The sequence below is a fragment of the Ambystoma mexicanum genome, chromosome 9 (genome assembly GCF_040938575.1).
Source record: "Ambystoma mexicanum isolate Mex_15411 chromosome 9, UKY_AmexF1_1, whole genome shotgun sequence".
In the NCBI taxonomy this organism is placed as follows: Eukaryota; Metazoa; Chordata; class Amphibia; order Caudata; family Ambystomatidae; genus Ambystoma; species Ambystoma mexicanum.
In genome coordinates, this window is record NC_090931.1 from 1,217,418,685 (window position 1) to 1,217,439,133 (window position 20,449).

Here is a 20,449-nt window from a genome sequence, read left to right on the forward strand (position 1 = left end):
GCTTCCAGATGCACAGTATTTCAACTGTATTTTCTTTTTCCATGTTCACTGCTGTCAAAGAGGGCATTTACACGGTCACCATCTGCAATGCTCCATGTACTTGGAATCCATTGGCCGCAGTTAACAATAGTCCAGTTCCAAGAAGTCTCACTCATTTCCGGCTGAATGCCTGTCTATTGTAACAAAATGGACGGAGGCCCATTCTTGCTCATTCACTAGGCCGCCTGTTGAAATCACTGTTTTGTACTGGCTTTTATATTTCAATGGAACTCCACACTAAGCCAGCTTCACTTCTCACAGCGGGGTCTAGATTGGCCTCTCCATCTCTGTCGCTCTGGGGTTGTCTTTTTACCCCACACAGCCAATCAACAATTTAGCCTAGAGAATACAAATTTTATAGAGTAGCATCCAATCCGCATCATGAGACCGACAATGATCTCGGTGTTAATTAATAACTTGATGTCTGAGCATGGTCACAAGGGTAGAATAAGCCAATAGGGCTAGGTAATGTATTGATTCACCTATAGTGGAAATAACGTTTTCCAATCGCAGGCTGGAGAATTGTGAATAATCTAACATCTGTTGTCACCTCACCTCTAACTTTTAATATAAATGCAGCTATTTTCAGAAGCCATGTTGAATGTCTTTTTGATCCTTCCCAGCCTGGGCTTTGTTGTAATAAACTTTTGTTTTTTTCACATCTCGTGCATTCCTTTTTGGCTCTTTGGATTGATTTTTATTATTGGATTTGGGACTTGCATTACAGCATTATGGGTCATCTTTCCTCTGACTGCCTGCTCCTGTGGCCAGATCAGGAAACTGGCCCTTCCAGGTGAGAGTAAGATCTGTTTTCTACACCCAAATCAGTTTTGAAGCACTGGATCTCAAGCCAGCATATTTATGGAAAATCGGGGGAATTAATTTTAATTTACAGTCAGTAATGTACAGGCATTATTAAAAAGTAGAAAATTGGGGCCATGCAGGGTTCAGGCTAGCTGGAGGAATTGAGCTGTACATGCCAACAGTACACTCACACGCACACACTATTGAATTTCAATCTAGTGGTAGGCCTGTATGATGTTTAGTTTGTCCTATTAGGTGGTGCCTAAGAGCCTCCTATTTGCCAAAACACTTAAATTGCTGTACAGATAGGTGCGATGTGAGGAGAAACATGCAGTTTGTGGCTGTTTGGTTATTTTACCACCCATTGACTACTGATGGTCATACTAATCCCTATGCCCATCCTTGTCCAAAATACATACTCCTGTGATCTATTTGAGCTAGCTCTATCAAGCAATAACATCACAACTTGATGTTATCAATGCCTCATAGTGTTATTTGTGACCAGTCTTCAAAGAGTTAATGGCTTAATTGCAGTGGTAAATGTGCTACTAGTGTAATCAAATTATCTTAGCCAGTGTGCCTTTAGCCAATTGTTTTGTAGGCCCTATGTGTACTTCAGCATCTGTTCCTTGCACTGAATACCTGTCAGAAACAAGAATTGGCAAAGCAAATAGCTCAGTCATATGTATCTGCATTGGCTAGGCATTTGTCAGGCACTGCCATTTATGCCCAGGTACTCACGCCATTATCCAGCTGTGGCCAGGTAGAACCATTATGCCAGTGCCTGGCAAATGTCCTTTTCATGGCTTCACAAAACTCAAAACTGAAATTCACCTCTGCAAGACCCCGTGTTTTTTTGCATTCTTAAAAATCTGTACTGTTCAATCGTATTCCGACCTCTGTTCAGCAAAGCTAGTTATCTTGGTCACACCTGAGGGAAAGGAGGTAAATAAAGGATACAGATATGAGAGCGATAAAAAAAGTTGTTTATTAGGTACGCATATGTCCCCGCTACCCCAAAGTTTTGGGGCACATGGGCTTATCCACCACACTGTTTTCACCACACTTAGTACGCAAATGGGGGTGAGTGACTTTTGCGTGTGGCTTGTGGCCTACAGCTTGAAATCGTGTACCCTTTTTGTCAATGTGGATTACACATGCTTTTTTTAGGTTGAAAATGTCTGTTTCCTGTTATAAATGGCAATAAAACCAAGTTTAAAAAAAAAAAGAAATTGTTCACCCTGTGAAATGCTATTTATGAGTGCAGTACTGATCAGACTAATTTGTGAAGTGTAACATAGGCTGCTTCCTTTCACATCACTTTGGCTTTTCCTGCTGTGCTGAAATCACTGCAATTGCGAACCCGTGAGAGAGTTTTCTGGCACTGTCCTTCATTCAATTTATCTTAGGTCCCATCTCCCATTTACAGCCTCGGATGAAGAGTCGGTTTAGACTCGAAAAGCGTGTCAGGCTACTTTGCAAATAAATCCCTCGGGTTTATAACCACATCTCTCTCAATTACTTGCAACACATGCCTATATTGCACTCTTGGGCGCAGTGCGACTGAGAATTGCCTGTGCTCTAATTGTTTCCACAACAGTGGGTTGTACTTGGCAGTACTCCCACACCTCTCAGGCACCTGCAGCCTATGTGCACTCTTTATATTTATTCATACAAGCGCTGTGGTTTTGTGACTTTTTCTGCCAAACCTGTGTTTTTCTTAACATAGGCATTTATATTTAATTTAAGTCTTAGCTGAAGACTGACGGGCACCTGCACCGATAACTTTCATTTACATTTCTTTGAATTTTTTTATTCACAGTGATATCAATAAGGTTGTGACTACAACTGATTTGGATTGCAATCTACATACTCTGAGTGATTAGAATTCTCCTGATATGATATGCATTTGTAAATCGCCTATACACAAGTGTTTCAAGGCGCGAACATGTAGTACTGGACATGTAGTCAGGTTCATTGATGTAATAACCGCAGACACTTGGTCGAAAGTTACAGGATTAAAATGCAAAATGGGATTGCAGCCCCACCTGTACTTTTGTGATGTAAAGATGTATCCCCATTAGGAATGGTCATGTTGAGCTTCTCATCTATGGTGTTTCTAATGTTGGTTTTATTTCGAAAGGCTGAGGCTAAAGCCCCACACCATTTGGTGGAGGTGGTTGTAACTTTGATACTGGATTTGGGGTTGCAACGTTGATGTAATATTTGGAACAATTTCTTTGGTGCACCATCAATTTGGTCTTTGTAGAATTTTCGCTTGGCCGCAAATGGCTGTTTATATTCCTCTAGTTTTATTTTCAGAGACAGATTTTTGGCTTGGCAGGGATCTTTCTTCCAATAAGCTCTAGAGCTCTGCTAGTGGTTTTGAGGGATATGAGGTGCAAATTGTACCATTTCTTCTTAATCCTGATAGTTTTCTTTAGAAGTGGTCGCTTATGTATTTATCATGGTGTTAATATTTAATAGTGTTTCACTAGTTCATCTAATGGTTGCCAAGATCAATAGTGTCAACACTATCTTGCACGGCAGCAGCCAGATTGTCTTTGGGTAAAAGATGGGTATTCCTAAAATGGATTTCCTGCGCAGTTTGGCATAGTGGGGAGTAGTGAAGAGCCCTTATTGCGTGTTTTACCTGTTAACATTTGGACGTTGTCGAGGGAGTGTAAAGCGGACCACAAATCTTTTGTGTCATGGGGGATTATTGAATCTGTGGTTAAAATATCCCATGATTATTAGCTGTCCTTCTATAGTTACAGTACACAGAATGAGTTCTAACAAATATGAGGTCAAATCCATTGATGGTGAAGGAGGCCTATATAAAATTATACAGTGCATAGGGGGAAGAGTTAGCCGTGTACATTTTGGCACAGAGGCATTCACAGCCCGGTATTCTTAGACAATTGATTGTCTGCATTTTCAATGAGGATTTATAAATGAGGGCGATCCTGCCCCCTCTACATACTAGTCTTTTTTTCATACAGAATAGTGAACCTATTTAGGAGTTCCAAGTCAATGGCGGACACAAATGGTCTCGTAATCATGTCTCAGTGATTGCATATAATACAAGGTCATAAGTAGTAATAAGATCAGTGATATCTAGAGTATGTGCAGGAAATGACCGTAGATTTAGTAATGCGCCTCTTAACATTTTTTTATTTTGTCATATAACTTATTGGTACATTGTTCTAAGGAGATATTCATTTTTGTGGCTGCTTGCAGAGGCCGATAATTACTAAGGCTAGGATCAAGCTGGTTTATTTCGTCTTTATCTTCCGAAGCCCCCATATAACGCTCTACGATTCCTTGAATAGCTGGATGGGTGAGACTTTTCAGGCAATCTGTGGAAATTGGTGAATAAGTTAACCAAGTTCCCTTAGGTTCTGGTAGACGCTGATAAAGTTAGTTGAGTAGTGTGAGCATTGGATAAGGAGGAGGTATTGACCAGTAGGGATGGTGTATTGGCAACTTTTTTTAGTCTGGGGTGGTTGTGGCTGGGTGGGGAAGGGGTAGCGAAATGTCAAATTTCTGATGACACGCTTATTTGTTTTTAGGGTAAGATTTGCTTTTACGTGTTGTATCGACATCCTATTTCGCTATTTGAATGGGTTTGTTTAAGACCATATAACCTCTTGAATTGCTCATAGGGCGAGCTGAGGATTAATGGAGCAATGAGCTAGCGAAAATATGACTGGGAACAGAGGGAGGTAGCTGAGTAATTACCTCACTTCCAGGCGATATGCAGATTAAATGACGTACTTTTCTTGATGGCAGATAATACGTTACACTCCGCTTAGAGTGAGTAGGCACACCGGGGCCGGACATGGGTTGAAGAGACAGCTCTTCCTGACCCACTACCACTGCATCAAACACGCATAAACACGCTCCTGTGGTGCGTCGCACCTGTGCAAGCTTTTATGCTAAAGTGCGCAGCGATGACGGAGGAACGTCAAACCCCCATAGTGAAGGGAAAGTATGGCGGTTCTAAGGCTGCCAGTGAAATTTCCTGGAGAGGGTTAAAGTGCAAGTGCTAACGGAGTGATACAAACAAGAAAGTAATGAAGAAATAAAGGATTAAAATATTATGTTAATAGTAATTAATAAAAGCTTTTTAAAAACATGTAATTGTGGAACGTATCATTCTGTATTTAAATCTATGTTCTGTTGGTGAAATTGGTATGCTGGGGGGATGTTTGGAAATAAAGACTTGCTTTTTGTTGGGTGGACGGTGAGGCAGACGGAGACCAGCAGACAAGTGCCTTCTTAGAGCTTGTAGGTTTTGGGCAGATACATTCACGTGTCAGGCTTTCCTATGTGTCATTACTCCAGCTCCAACCCTATCACCTTATCTCTGGGAGAGTGCTCACCCTCATTTGGCTAATGTGAAAAGGGGCGAATTAGTCAGGTGATTGAGTCCACTCCCCTGACATGTACTCCGACTTGTGTCCTGCAGCCAGAAACCATTAATACTTTCTATGTTAGCTTATGGAAAATTCGAACCTCGCTTTAGCTACCTTGCAACTTGCAAGACATTGCAATGTGTGTGATTCACAGTGGCAATTGTACATTTAATTTTGTTCATTTCTCCCTAGCCCTTTGCATTTGTGAAGCCTGTCACTTCGAGTAGCACTGATTATGCACATGCGACAAGACATCCTTTCTTGCATATATACGGTCTCTGTGTTTTTGCTAATCTATTATTTTTTGGCTTGTATGCATTCAAGAAGGAAAATTTGTTGATTAAAATTAAGATAAATAAATGAAACTTGGGAACACGTATTTAAAATTAACAGTTTTTAAAGAAATGCTTTTCAAGTTTGGACTTATCAAGTTTGGACTTTATTATATGAAACAACTATTCAGCCTCATGTTCGCTTTGGCCGATTCCTTGGCAAACTATTTAGTATTCAGCCAAAAACTAAATATGCTTATTCGTTACACCCCTATTTTATATAGTGCAATATGAATCGAGTTAATGTAAATGTTTGATGGTCATTAAAACGTTTTTTTTTTAGATGATACGATGAATACGAAATGGGTGTTTGTGCTGTAGTTTACTAATGTATTGTGGCAACTTCATCTTTATAGGTCAACATGCGCAAAGAACAAAAAAAGAAAGAACTTGCTGCTTCTGCACTTGACACATTTTCCGGTTCTGAAAATGATGTTGAAGTTGACGAAGAGTTATCTTTTCTGCCAGAGAAGATCAGAGAGAGACTACTTCCTTTTCAGAAGGAAGGCATTCAGTTTGCACTTAAAAGAAACGGCAGGTAAAAAACAAATGATTCTCATTTTGTTCTAAGAACTGAACTGTGCACAAGAAATCATCACTAAACTTGACTTTAAGAATGGTTTAGGAGGGCATTGCAAATCTGCCAATATCAAATATTGTTAATGCATACTTGTAAGTGCAGTGGCCTTAAAACGATCCTTCTTTACTAAATAGTTTACCGACCATGTTACTAATCTGTAAAATATTAATTGTGATCATTTAATGTGTCCTTGTTTTTCTCATTTAATTTTTATATTTATTGCACGCTAGTGTCACCCGGACCTGCATTGACTGTTCCATTAATGATAGCATGCAGTTTTTTTTTCGTGTCCGTTTTATTTTATTGAAATGTTAATAGCATTGCCAACTGTATTAAAATTAGCCTGAAAGGGATTCCAAGATGGCTGCTGGTGAGTAGGGACGCGTGGTCCTGAGCTCTGCTCCGGGCTGAAAAATAAGCAAGCCCTCCCGCTCTGTTTGGAGCTGGAGTGGGCTCTAGAAAGGAATACAAAGCATAGTATGCTATAACAGGAGACCCGAGGTTAAGGTCCCCACCCCCCCCCCCACTCCCTCCAAGTGACGTGAAGTTGCCGCCAGCTGGCTGAAAATGGACATTGCCTCTGTTAGCGGCTGGTGGCGGACCCGATTAAAGTTGAAACCAGCGCAGGGAAGAACACAGGAGTACAAGGGGCAACGAAACACGAGAAGGTAGCTTTGAGACATGGTCACTGGGCTATGAGGGATAGAACTTTAAACGCAGGTCATATCAAGCCAGTGGTTGAGGCGGTAACCAGAGATTGCTCCCGGATTGATCACAGCGAAAAGGGCGAGAAACTGCCTACGATACCTCTTGGGAAGAGAAGCAAGTGACATATTAAGAAACAAACTATTCCCTAAGGGGTTTACATTACCACTCTATGAAGGCTGCTGGCAAATAGGGTTGTGAAGCCCTTTCCTCCACTTTGAACGGAAACTTTAGCAGGCTGTGATTCAGTGAGTTGGCGCCGGCCAAACGAGGCACGCCTGATTGTGGCAGGGTTGGCAGCAGAAGGCGAGGAGCTGAAGATGGACTAAGAAGAAAGGTATCTATTGAGAGATGTGAAGCTACAGACTTCCACCACAAATGAGTGTATTGGAGACTATGAAGGTGCAACTTTCTGACAGTAAGAAGGGATCTTGAGGAAGACTTTGTCCTGGGTAGCAAAACAGGCTAGTGATTGGTGTGAACAACTCGCCTCGAGGGCTCTGCAGCAGCGCTAGCTTTGAAGGAGGAGGAGATGGAGCACAGCGCCCCACGATTTGAACAGAGATATGAAAAGTCATGCGAAGTGTGAGGAGCAGATATAAGGGGTCTTTGCACGAGGGGAACTCTATGTATGGTGAAGATAATGAAGTAAAGATTTCAGCGGTGGGAAGAGGAAGGTCCTGGTGGACCTGCTATGGCATGTTAGCCTACAGGGACAGTGTGCTTCCACAGCTGTAACCAATTAGGAGATCATGCGTCTGATTACTGTGGAGGTTAGCTCAATGTAGTTTTACCCCTGATAGGTGAAAGCAGAGCCTCCCTCCAAATAAGGCTACAACTGAAGGCAAGCTGGACCGGCATAAAATACATTAATGTGGATTTAAAAGTGGAAAGCATATGCAAAGTTAAGACAATAAAGTGAATCCAATACAATCACTGTAAACCTGCAGAGACGGACAAGTATAAATTCAGTGAGTGGGTATGGACATTTTAACAAATCTTGATGCCTAAATCTAATGACCAAGGCACCCAGGCCTCAAGGTCAACTTGAGAGGTGTTAGAAACAAAGTGTAGATACGGGAGCGGGATACAACAAGAAAGATATTGCAGAGGGAAAGAAAAGGGATACTCCGGAAGCTAGTGAAATGGCGCTCAGCAAAGAAGACCTCAGAGAACGCCTAAGAGAGATGGAGAGGAAACTTTCAGATACCTTTCAGCAAAAATTCACGTTGCTACGTGAAGAACTTAGATCCTCTTTGACAGAGGTTAAGGGGGAATTGAAAGAACTTGGTAAAAGAGTAGACTTCACTGAGCAAGGCCTGGTGGAGACATCAGAAGAGGTCCGGCAGAAGAGTGAACTTTTGGAACAGTTGGTGAGAGTCTCACACAACTTAGAAATACAAGCTGAAGATTTGGAGACCCGTTCAAGGAGGTCGAATATTCGCATTAAAGGTTTAAGTGAGACAATCTCAGACATGGATCTAAAATCTACGGTACAACAATGCTTTGGGAATTTGATGACGTTTGTCCCACCGGACGACATTGGATTTTATCAGGTCCATAGAGTTGGTCCGAGGAGGAGAGAGCCTGGCGCTAGACCCAGGGATGTCTTGGTTGCAGTAACCTTGTATGCTTTGAAAGATAGTATTCTATGGGCAGCAAGAGCAGAAGGGGATGTTACAAGTAACTGGATGCAAATTCAACTGTATTCAACTGTGTTGGTGACACTTCAGGAGTGAAGGGATATGAATCAAGTAACGTGTGCTTGGTAGCAAAATAGATCCTGTATAAATGTATGTTTTCTTTTGGGTTGTTATTTACGCTGCAGGGAATACAACCTTGTTTAACAACGTGTGCTGAAGGACTGGCATTGCTGAACAACGAGGAAGAAGAGGGGCACGGAGAACGACGAGTGGGGCCCTATACTCGACAAGGAATGCAACGATGGAACTGGTCAGTGGTAACTGGGACGAGGAGCAAATTTACCAGTTCCTCGAGGGAAAGGACAAGGTGGAGGGGATGAAAAGAGTGGTGAAGGAACTTCTTAAAAGAAGAACACATTTTGTAATAAGGAGAGGGAGGGGATGAATGCTAATAGCTGGCTCAAGGAAAGTCCAGAGCGGAGAGCTGGCGGGGGATGTCTTGGAATCTAAGAGACGTGGTAGGATACTTCCGGGTGGGGATGACCCCAGGTTTTGCATCAGGCTTTGGCTTGGGGGTTGTCTCCCAAGGCTATCATAGGATCGAAGGCCCGGACCTGGGATGGGTTGGGGGGGTAAGTTGTGGATGGACGGGGTACAGTGGTGGGGGCGGGTAGAGGAAAAGCAGATGGAGTAACTATATCTATAGGGGAACTACTGGATTTGAACAGTGAATAACTCTATATAGCATACATTCAAGGTTATATCCTATCATGTAAGAGGGTTAAACTCCCCAGTGAAGTGGAAAAAGGTGGACAATATACTTAAAAAGGAACAAGTGGACATCATTATGTTGCAGGAGACACACATTGGGTATGTGGGTAAGTTAGTGGGGAAAATATGTTAGTTCTCTGGAATATATCAATCAACGCAATCGGGAAGACCCTGGGGGTAATGATAGGTCTAAGATTTATTAAGGGCATCAGTGGTGCGATACAAAGCGGACATAGAGGGAAGATATCTGTTTCTGCTTTTGCAAATGGAACAAAAATTAATTACCTTGGCAACTGTTTAGCCCCTAATACAGGACAGGGGACATTTTTGCGGAAAGTCGTAAACAAGTTGGAAGATTTTGCAAGTGCAGAAATACTTACGGGAGATTGTACAACCGTCACGGGTGTTAAAAAGAAGTTTTGAAAATTATAACCCTGCAGGATGTATGGCGGATGAAGGGGGCGGGGGGGGGGCGAAAAGGAGTACACATGTTTTTCACACATATATCAATCCCTCTCAAATAGATTACGTGTGGATATTGGCCAAATTGATGGGGGGTGAAAGAAATAGAGGTGGGATCTATGGCTCTGTCGGATCATGCCCCCCTTAACGGTTCAGTTCGGTTTAGAGATAGCTCACCGCATGTTGGGTTGTGGGCCTGGACGTTCCCCAGGAAACTTTTGCATGATGAAGGAACGGCTGAGGAAATGAGAATTACTATAAATAGAAAAATATTCTTCTATTTTAATCAGTCGGTCTCTCCAGAGGGAACATGGGATGCTTTTAAAGCGGTGATACGAGGGAAACTTATTGCACTTAAAGTTCAGCGGGTGAAACGAGGCAGATCTTGAGACCCAAATGTGGGATACCCAAATGGCTATACTAAATCAATGAACAAGGGCATTATCCAATAAATTGAAGGAGTTAAATAGCCAGTTGAATATATTGCGGACTCAAAGGGCAGAGATATCTTTGCTGTTATCTAAACAAAGATACTTTGTTTGTGCTAATAAAGTGGATAAACTGTTGGCCCGACAATTGAAAGGAAAAGAGGCCGCGAAGCTGATCCAGCGAATATCGCAGCCCGCCAGGTCAATAGTTACCGGGACGGAGGAACTAACCGAAACCATTGCACAATTTTATGAATTATTATATGCATGAAGTCACCCCAATTATCGGGAGATGCAACGCTAAATGGGTGAGACAAATCTGCCCAAAATAACACTGGGGGAGCGGGAGATTCTAGATAGGGAAATTAGTGAGGAGGAATTGATGGAAGCAATAAGAGCGCTACCAATAAACAAAGCACCGGATCCAGATGGGTTTCTGGCAACTTTTTATAAGAAATATGCGAGGCAGTTGGTCCCGATATTAAGGGAACTATTTAATACGATAGTGGGTTAAAGGGACCGTAACACCAAGTCAGAGGCGAATGTGATGGTTTTTGGAAAACCGGGCAAAGACCTGACGAATTGCGGGTCATATAGACCCTATAGCCTTGTTAAATATTGACGCAAAGCTGTTTACTAATATCTTGGCAGCAAGTTTAGCATAGCTTTTGCCTGACTTGATGCATATGGATCAATCAGGGTTTATACTGGGTAGACAGACTTCAGATAATATTAGGATGGTTACCCATTTAATTGAAAAAGTTAACATAAAACGGGTAACCACAGTCTTAGTGTCTTTAGATGCCGAAAATGCGTTGTTTCGTGTAGAATGGCTCTTTTTATTTTTTGCGATGGAACAGATGGGAATGGGTGCTAAGTTTATCTGGATGGTGCGGGCTAACTATTAAGCTCCCATGATAGGGTTGGCAATTAATATATCTTGAAGTGTAAAAGTACTACGGGTACACGACGGGCTTCCCGCTTTCACCACTCTTATATGCTATACACCTAGAACCATTTTTATATAGAATTAGAGCGAGAGAGAACATACAGGGTATCACATTTGGGGGCGAGGAGCATAAGCTTGCGGCCTTCTCAGATGATATGCTGCTGACACTGCTGGAACCTGTACGATCGATACCACCTTTGTTGGAAGAATTGGCCGACGTTGAACGGGTAGCAGGTCTTAAGGTCAATATGGGGAAATCGGAGCTTTTGGAAATGGGGTTTATCCACTCAACAGAAGGAGACTTTGTCGTCCTACATGCCGTTTAAAGTGGAAGATAGTTCTATCAGATATTTGGGGGTTAACATAACAAAGGACTCCCAGCTGTTCGATAGTAATTACCCACAATTATTGCAGAAGGTGAAGGAAGATTTAGGAAAATTGACTGTTACACATTTCATGGCTAGGTAGAATATCCACTATTAAAATGGTGACAGTCCATAGGTTACTCTTTAAATTTCAAGCTCTTCAAGTTAAAGTTCCTTTGTTTTACTTTAAGAAGTAAAATAAAGAGGTTAGGAGATTTCTTTGGTGAAATAAAACTCAAGAGTGGCATTTCTAACTTTGATGGCATCCAGAGAAAATGGGGGAGTGGGCCTGCCGAATTTTGAAAAATATGAGGCTGCAGAGTTACGGGTACTCCGGGAATGGTATACGGGGGATACTTAGAAGTCCTGGGTAAAAATGGTTGGGGCAGTGGCCAGGTGTCCACTGGAAGGGGTATTGTGGCTATGCAGGCAAGACAGGTCTATAAACACGCAGACTAGCCAGGTACCTGCAGTGGTCTTTGATATATGGGATCACATAATAGATAAAGGTGCTTGGTTTAGATGCCCCTCACCATTTACCCCATTATTTAGGAACCTACAATTCCATCCTGGGGCGATACTGGGTACGTTTAAACAATGGCAGAAAGTAGGCTGCACAAAGATGCATGATATGACGCAGGGAGGGGACATTCATTTGTTTGAGAATTGCCAACAACTATTGGGTCTCTCGTAAAAAGATAGGATGGAGTACTATAAAGAGAGACATTGGCTAGCGAGATCTGGTGGGCGGGAAGTGGTGGGAGAGAACTCACTAAATTTGAAAAATGTATTGCCACACATTCTGGGAATAGACAAATGGTGTCAAAGCTATATTCGATACTGATAGAAGAAAAGGGACAGGCTTGGTGGTACATCTACAAATGGGAAAACACTCTAGGGATAGATCTATCGAGAAATCATTGGGAACACCTATGGAAAAACATCCCCAAATTAACTAGGTCAATCCAGATAAGGGAAGCATGGTATAGGATTATTATGTACCAAAGGCACTCCCCCCCCCCCCCCCCCCCCCCCTGAAAAACAACATAAAATGTTTCCGACCTACACGGATAGATGTTGACGAGGATGTATGGGGGGCGGGGTAGGGTGACTGGTGGCATATATGGTGGAATTGCCCAAATTTGAAGAGGTTTTGGGAGGAGGTTACTTATAGGATTACAAAATTGGTTTCCTCTGTAGTAATATGGTTACCTAAGGAATGGATGTTTGGTTTGTTTGATCCGGAAAAGTGTTTACCCACCAAAGTTCAAAGTAAAGCATTCATGTTAACGGTAATAGCTGCATGGTTGCTCATCGCTTGTGCTTGTAAACAGAAAGAGTCTCCAGGGGTAAGAGACTGGTTAATCAAACTGGGGGTCGGAAGGGGGGGTTTATCGCTTTGGAGTGGATGACATATAACCTTCAAGGAGAACAGGAAAAATGTTGACAATAATGGGCATTGGTTTTGGACTTTCTCAACTGTGACTTTGTACAACGCATAAAAAGTGAATAAAACAAACAAACAAACAAACAACAATCACATCATTTAAGGATATTGAATATTATGTAAGCAAGAATAATTGTTGCCAAATTGAGCGTGTGGAAAGTGGAAAATATGTGTATTTTTATTTTATTGTTTATATAGTGCTTTAATCCATATTATGCTGTCCCTACCCGAGGGAGGAGTTGGGGGACAGGGCGGGGGGGGGGGTGATAAAGATGTTTACTTGAAAAATGCTAAGAAAAGTATATATATTTTTAAAATTCAGCCTGAAAGAAGATACTTGCTTACTTAAAAGGAGAGGGAGGATGTGGAAGGCAGATGACCTTTGGTACTGTTGCAATAGTGTGAATAGTCCTCCCTTCAAAGGCGTTTTTCACCCCATATCCTAGTTAGCAGCTGTAAATTGTTTTCAATGTGTGTGCTGTTAAATACAAACAACACCTATGCCTAAAATGGTCTGTAGCAGGATATCTAGTTGCTACTTTGAGGTGGCAGGTACAGGTCCACGAGGACCTTGGTTTAATTCTGATTTTCCCACTCAAAACGTAGCTTCCATAGTAAAAAGAGGGAGACAGATTAATTGTACCCGACCAAGGGTTTATTGTAATAGAACCTTTCCCGATCTAGCACCCCACATTTTCGGTTAATAATCAGAGTACTTACTGGTAATCTTCATTACTCCTAGACCTGCTGTTACTCATTACAGTACTTGTGAGGTTCCACCTTCCACCGACAGGAACCCTCTTTTTGCAAATACCAGCATGATGCCAAGATCCAGTCAGGAGGGAGAGGTGGAGTGTAAGTACTGTGACCAGGAAGAGCAGGAGTAGGGGTAATGAAGACTACCGGAAAGTAATCAGATCATTACCTCCTCGTCTCTCTTCCAGTATCCTGGATTGCAAGGGTGTGGGGGGAGGGGGAAGCCACAAAAACGTCCTGCTATTTCCTCCCCCCAAATGCAGCTTAGAAAATGAATGCTAAACTGACAAAATAGTTTCAGCCCCATATATGATGACTTCACTCCATACCCCTCTCCCTGCAACATTCAGACAAGAGTGGTACATGGAGCTGTGTGCTCCTGCTCTGCATCTGGCTCTTCCCCTTACTGGGCCTGCAGTGTAGTCAACGGCCTGGAGTGTGCCACAATAAGAAAGGGCTAGACTGGCTGCCCCGAATGCCCGTGTAGCCGAGTAATAACACATACCATACATGCAAACCTCCTAAATTGCATATGGATTGCACTAACAGAAGTGACTCCACAGAAAAGGACATTGCAAGAAGCATTATCAGTCTTTGATACTGAGGCACCATGCATGTGTCTTATTATATATGGAGCAACTCTATAGTCATAATGCTTTTTTATAATGGCATTATATGTTTACAATAAGCTATAAAGTGAATCACTTACAGTGCGATTAAACAATTTGACCAGGATCACACACTTTGGTTAAATGGTGAACCCGGGATGTGGACAATTTAAGCAACTGAACGCATTTTCACAGGTTTAGTTGATATAGATATTTATTAAGGTTTTGCTTTGCATTTCATGTGCTTACATACTATTGATAGCAATTCCTTGGAAGCAAACCACATTACATAATCTAGCCTTTCATAATATAACTTTACACTATATACATTGTCATAAAAATATGTTTAGCAATAAGAGTATGACTTTAGTTATATTCTCCCCATCCTGCATGCAAACTCACAATAGCATCATGCCGATTAATGTGCGCCCAACAAATCACTCTTGTGTTTTAAAGCCCATAGTCATTATGTCATAAAGCATGCAGCATTACTCCCTTCTCACTTCTGATCACCCCCGTTCACCTTTCTTAAGGGGCAAAAATCCCTGCTAATAGTCCCCTTCCCTCCCATCAGTGTCTAATGGCCATTGTAATGCTCTGTTGACAAAGGGCAACATATCAGTTCCCTGGGAGAGCCGCTCTGCTGTCCGGAGCTCTAAGGTGAAAGGTGTTCTGCTGCCTGGACAATGAGGGTGCTGCGCAGGAACACTTTGCTCCTGCTCGGCGCCCTCATTGTTCCGTTCCTTGCACTTAACACAGCCACAGGGGGCAAGCTTTCCCCCGATGGCCTTCCCGCTCGGTACGCCAATGCCAGAAAGTATGCTCTCTGTAAACCACAACACCATTTTATTTTAGGCTTAGTCCAAGCCCACCTTCACAACACTCCTACATTCTGAACTCCTCTTCCAAAAGAAATGGGCACTTCTGTGGGCAGATTTAGCTGCTAATGTCTCGTGAACGTGTTAGGGTCTACCTTGGTAACAGCCCTACAAATGTCGTGCAAGGCCATCCCTCGGGCCTCTGCCCATGATGCAGACCGTCCCCTGATGATCTTCCCTTTACTTCCTTAGGCAGAGTAACCCTTGACCACTCGTAACCAGCTTAATCACTTCATGTATCTATGAACTGATGGTAGGGACTGTTGCATTCCTACCAGGATTAGTTCCCCCAAAAGTGATTTTATAAACTTTCCAATTTATGATCAAGAGCAGTCCAATCCAAATACATAAGCACTGAACGTTGCACGTCCAGCGATTGCAATTGTGCCTCCTCCGTGGATGCCGGGTTCTGGAAGAAGGAAGGAAGGAAGTTCCTGTGCCAAATGGAACTTGTACACCATCTTTGGCCATACAGCTGAATCACATTTTAGAAAGAGCGCTTCCTCTTGTATTAGTCGGAGGGTTACATAACAGGGCTTTTATTTCCTCAAGCCACTCAACTGAAGTGATGGCTACAAGAAATGGCTTTCAGTGTCAAAAGTTTTAAGTCAATACTATCCAGAGATTCAAATGGCGTCTCCTTCAACTCCTTTAATACCAACAGTAAATCCCATTGTGGGCGACCCAACCCCAGAACTGGCGTGGAATTTCCAAGCCACTTTAGCAGCTTACTGGAGTTTCTCATTCTCAGACTCCACTTCCTATGGGTGCCCAACTACCCGGATGGTAGCCTATTGTGATTTTTAAGGTAGAAATTGCCAATCCTGGTTCAAACCCACCACTCTAAAACTGCTTAATAGCCAGAGACTGACATTGTAGTGCCTGCAACCTCTTCTTCTCATCTCACTTGGAGAAATTACCCTTGTGCCTGTCGTTGACGTTTAAGGTAGTCCTCATCCTCCTTGCCTATTGCACTCTCTTAGCTATGTGAGGGTTTAATCCATGTCACTGCAACCCCACCCTATCATTCACCAGGCCCCCCCCAGCATTGGACCCTGAAACCTATTTCCTCTGGATTCAGAATTAATGGACATTGGGAAGCTGGAGAACCGGGGCTATTGCCAGCTCTGCTAATCAGATATCCTTGGCCAAAAGGATATTAGGAGAATCACATATTCGGCTGAATCTGTGATCTTGACAACCACTTTCTGAATCAACAAGAGCAGCGTGAATGCACATAACAGACCTGCCGACCACTGAATATTTATGGTATCTATCCCACATGCTCCCGGTCATGGGAACCTGGAGCGGAACCACTCTTCTTTCGCATTTAATGGGGCAAGCAAATGAGTCTAGCACAGGGGTTCAAAACTGTACTTGTAGCAGGAGATGCCAGAAACTTTGAGGTCTAGTAGGGGAGGCATGTAGATATTGAAAAGAAGAGGTGAGAGTGGGGATCCTTGTGGTACTCGACAGTTAAGTGGATGAGAGCAGGAATTGTTGAGGCCCAAGATAGTTGTTCCTGTGAGGAAAGAGGTAATGCAGTGTAGAGCTGTTTCTTTAATAACATCTTTCAGTCTTTTCAGGAGGATCTTGTGACTGATTGTGTAAAAAGTGGCTGAGATGTCCAGCAGCATGAGCGTATTTTTAATCTATGTTGTTTTTCAGTGTATCCCAGATGGTGAACAGAGTTGATGCTGTACTTCTGGAAGGTTTAAATCTGTGCTATGCCTCATATCGCAGGTGGTTTGTTTTGATCATAGATGATTTTTTTCAGAAATGTACAGATAAAAGAGCTATTTGACATTGCGCAATAGTTTGCTGGGTCAGCGCTGGGCTTTTTAAGCACAGATCCGATATATGTAGATTTCAACTGACTGGAACTCTTCTGGTGCTTAGCGACTTGTTGTGGTTCAATAGGAAGATGTGCTTCAAGTCTTGAGATTTCATAACTGATTTATAAAGATCTGGGAGGGGGTGAGGGAGGGTATTCTCGCAAGATCCTGATGGGTTGCATGAGTCTTGGTAGCTTGTAGGTCCTCTCCAGAAAGGAGGAAAGACGACAGAGAGGAGATTGTGGTAGGTGCTTGTGGGGTCGTTCAGTAATGTCAATAATATCCCTGTGGCAAAAGAGTTAAAAAACATTAGGTTTCTACCTAGATTCTACTTTAAATTTACACAAACAAGTTATTGCCACAGTATTAGCTTCAGCCTTCGCAGGGAAACTGATAAGGGCTTGCAAACCCCTGCTTTCCATGGAAAGTTGCTTTACCTTAACTAGAGCCCTTATTCTATCTTAAGTTAGACTATTGTAATTGTCTATACTTGGGTGTGAGTAATTTCGTTCTCAACAAACTTCAAATTATGCAAAACAATGCACTGAGTGTCACACTCACCTGTGTCTCTGCAGGAGCGATGGACGAGCCTCCCTTGACCCGAGTCTTCACTTCCCCTGTTTCACCTGGAGGAATACCTGTCAAATACAAGGTGTACACTCAGACCTGAATTCACCCAGTTCCTCTGGGCCCTTCCCTTCCCTTCTCTTTACTGTGTGCTGTGATGTCCCCCTATGGGCTTCCCTTGATCTTTAGTAAGGTGTGCACTCCATCCTGCATTTGCAGGGGCGCGATTCACTCATGTGATTGGTGCCAATGTCTATAGGCTGAGTTCAGATGTCAAACACTGTTTTATGCCTTCACAGCGAGGCCAAGAGTTCAAGGCGCCAGTTTCTTCATTGGCTAGAAAATCCTTCTCACAAGTGAAAGTTGCGCGGAGAATGTTGAGTGTCCAAAATTGTCTGTATTGTCTTTGTTTGCCGGTATTTTTGTGGGTGAGTAGTGCTGCGTGTAGAAGCTAGCTGCTGGTAGGTTTACGCAACACCTTAAATTCGAGCACGCCTGGTAATCTCTCCCTTGCAGGAGAAATTATGTGGTATTAGTGCTTTGAGTCCGGGTTCAGCGCTACTGGAGACTTGGTGGTTAGGTAAGTTTGCACTGAGGCTTTTGGTAAGTATGCACCGCGTAGAGAGACAGCGCAGTGAAATAAGTGTCCGCATTATTGGAGCGAGCGCAATGAATAATGTCTCTTCTTTCTTACAGGGGTTTGTGTGCTCGTGCTACTAACCTGGATTCCAGCGTCGCGGGAAGATTCGGTGAGTATACGCAGCGTTACTGATGTGCGCGTGTTAACGCTGTTCTTTGTTCTTACAAGTGCCGGTGTAGAAGTCCCCTCTTAACTGTAGATAGCTGCGACGTGGACTAAGAACCAGGTAAGCTGAAGCTGGATGATCCGGAGCAGGTAAGCAGAAGCGGGATGATCCGGAGCAGGTAAGCAGAAACAGGATGATCCGGAGCAGGTAAGCAGAAACAGGATGATCCGGAGCAGGTAAGCAGAAACAGGATGATCGGAGCAGGTAAGCAGAAACAGGATGATCCGGAGCAGGTAAGCAGATACTGGCTGATCCAGAGAACGGCAAGTGTGTTGCTGATACAGCTCACAGTAAGCAACACGAAGCACTGGAAGAATCTTGGGTGTGGCTTATATAGCCAGCCACACCCAAACACTAGAGAACTTATGAGTTATCATGCACTTCCTGTTTGGCAACAGGAAGTGATAACCAGGAAGTTACTACAAACACTAGGAAGGAATGAAAGGAGGGATTTGTTATGGGTTCTATGTGTGCGTATGCCAGGCCTGCCAAGCCGCCACCCAGCTTGCCTCAACTACCTGCCTGATACCCATGACACTGAGCCTCTCTAGGAGGGATCACATTTCAGAAATCAGAAGACGGCATACATGGCTGTCCATTAAAGACAAGATCCAGCTGAAAACCATGTCCCTTACTTTCAAATCCCTGAATTATGCCCCCCCCTTACCTAACTGAGAAATGTACAATCAGAACTTCTACACAGGTCACTAGATCTGCCAATACTTCTAGTTTGGTAATCCCAAGGTTTAAACTAAAAAAGTCAAGGGCGGGCGTGGCTTGGTGCGCCGCCGATGCGGCTGCTCCTCTGAGAGCCTCCGTACCGGGTCCGCCGAGAATGTAGTTTTAAAGGAACTCTGCATCCCCTTTCGAATCCCCCCCCCCTTCCATGCAACATGAAAGTAAGGTTTGAGGACCCTTGGGCACGGAGGTGAAGGCTGTTCGAGCGTGGGGGGGCCCCGAATCTGCTTCCTCGACTTCGCCCGCCAGGGGCCGGAGGACCCAAGATGGCGGCCACAGGCGCGCATTAACTTAGCCTCCTGACATAGGTGATTCTCACCGAGGCTGCCCGCTGGAGGAGCTCCGCCGCCCGCCAGCTGTGTTGGACGACGAGTGCCGGCGTTCGTCTGGAGGGCCCCACAGCCAGTCACAGAAGGCTCCTCTTCTGCTGTCACCTGCCCACTCCAGGGCTGGCTCCTGGGTCCCCGCAGGGGAGGCGCGGCTGCAGCGCTCGGTGCCCCGGAGGATCCCCCGCTGCCATGGTGAGTGCGTCCCTGGTCCTCCTCCCCACCCCCCTCTCCTCCTCCGTTGGGCAGCCCGAGCTGCTAGCAAGTGCGGGGGGGGAATGGGGGCCACGGGTGGGGTGGCGGACCAAACGCCCTCCCTGTGAGGGAGCGCAGCATGAGGTGACTGATGAGAGGGGCATGCTCAAAAGCCTCCCACTCACTCCAGCCACAAGTTCACGGAGGCCTCCAATGCTCCGGGGGCTCCTCCACCAACTCCTGGGGCGCCCCGGCCCAGCAAGCTGCTCTTTCCCATCCTTCCCTCCCAGTAGCCTCTGAAGCGGGCAGGAGCCCTAACGGCGGTCTTCTCTTCTGGGAGGATATCCTCCCCTCTCCCGCCTGGCTTTTGGGGGTCCACCTGCCATCTTGAGGGACCGCAGCTGAGGGCACTTAAGAGCAATACCCACAGCCTGTTCCAGGTGATCCCCACACCCCCGAGGCTGCCCAAAGACCCCTTCTACTCATTCCTGGGGCGCCCCGGCCCATCCAGCAATGCTCTTCTGGCACCCCCCCTCCCTTGGGGAAGTCTGCATCCGCAGCCACTACGACCTCACCTACTGGGCCAACTTCTGTGACTATGTGACTCTGAATCCGGCAGAATCCGGACCAGACTGTGGCTATGGGGGAGATCCAACGCTCCATCCAATCCCTACAAGACAGATGTGAGATCCTTGAGTTTAAACAGGAGGACCTGGAAAACAGAGCCTGGCGCAACAACCTCCGAATTCGGGGCATCCCAACCTCTGTCCCTGACAAGGACCTCCCAGAATATCTGG

At 44.3% G+C, this 20,449-nt stretch overlaps 1 protein-coding gene across 4 annotated transcripts in view; it reads left to right on the top strand.

Moving 5' to 3' along the window:
• The window catches only part of ZRANB3 (zinc finger RANBP2-type containing 3), a 2,038,675-nt gene that overhangs the window by 148,587 nt on the left and 1,869,639 nt on the right, over positions 1-20,449 (top strand). For 3 of the 4 annotated variants that reach the window (XM_069616553.1, XM_069616555.1, XM_069616554.1), the window contains exon 2: positions 5,950-6,131. In XM_069616553.1, coding sequence (XP_069472654.1) covers positions 5,956-6,131 — 176 coding nt within the window. In that variant the 5' untranslated portion in view covers positions 5,950-5,955. Of the gene's footprint in view, positions 1-5,949; positions 6,132-20,449 lie in introns of those variants that run through there. The other variant, XM_069616556.1, reaches the window with a different exon arrangement.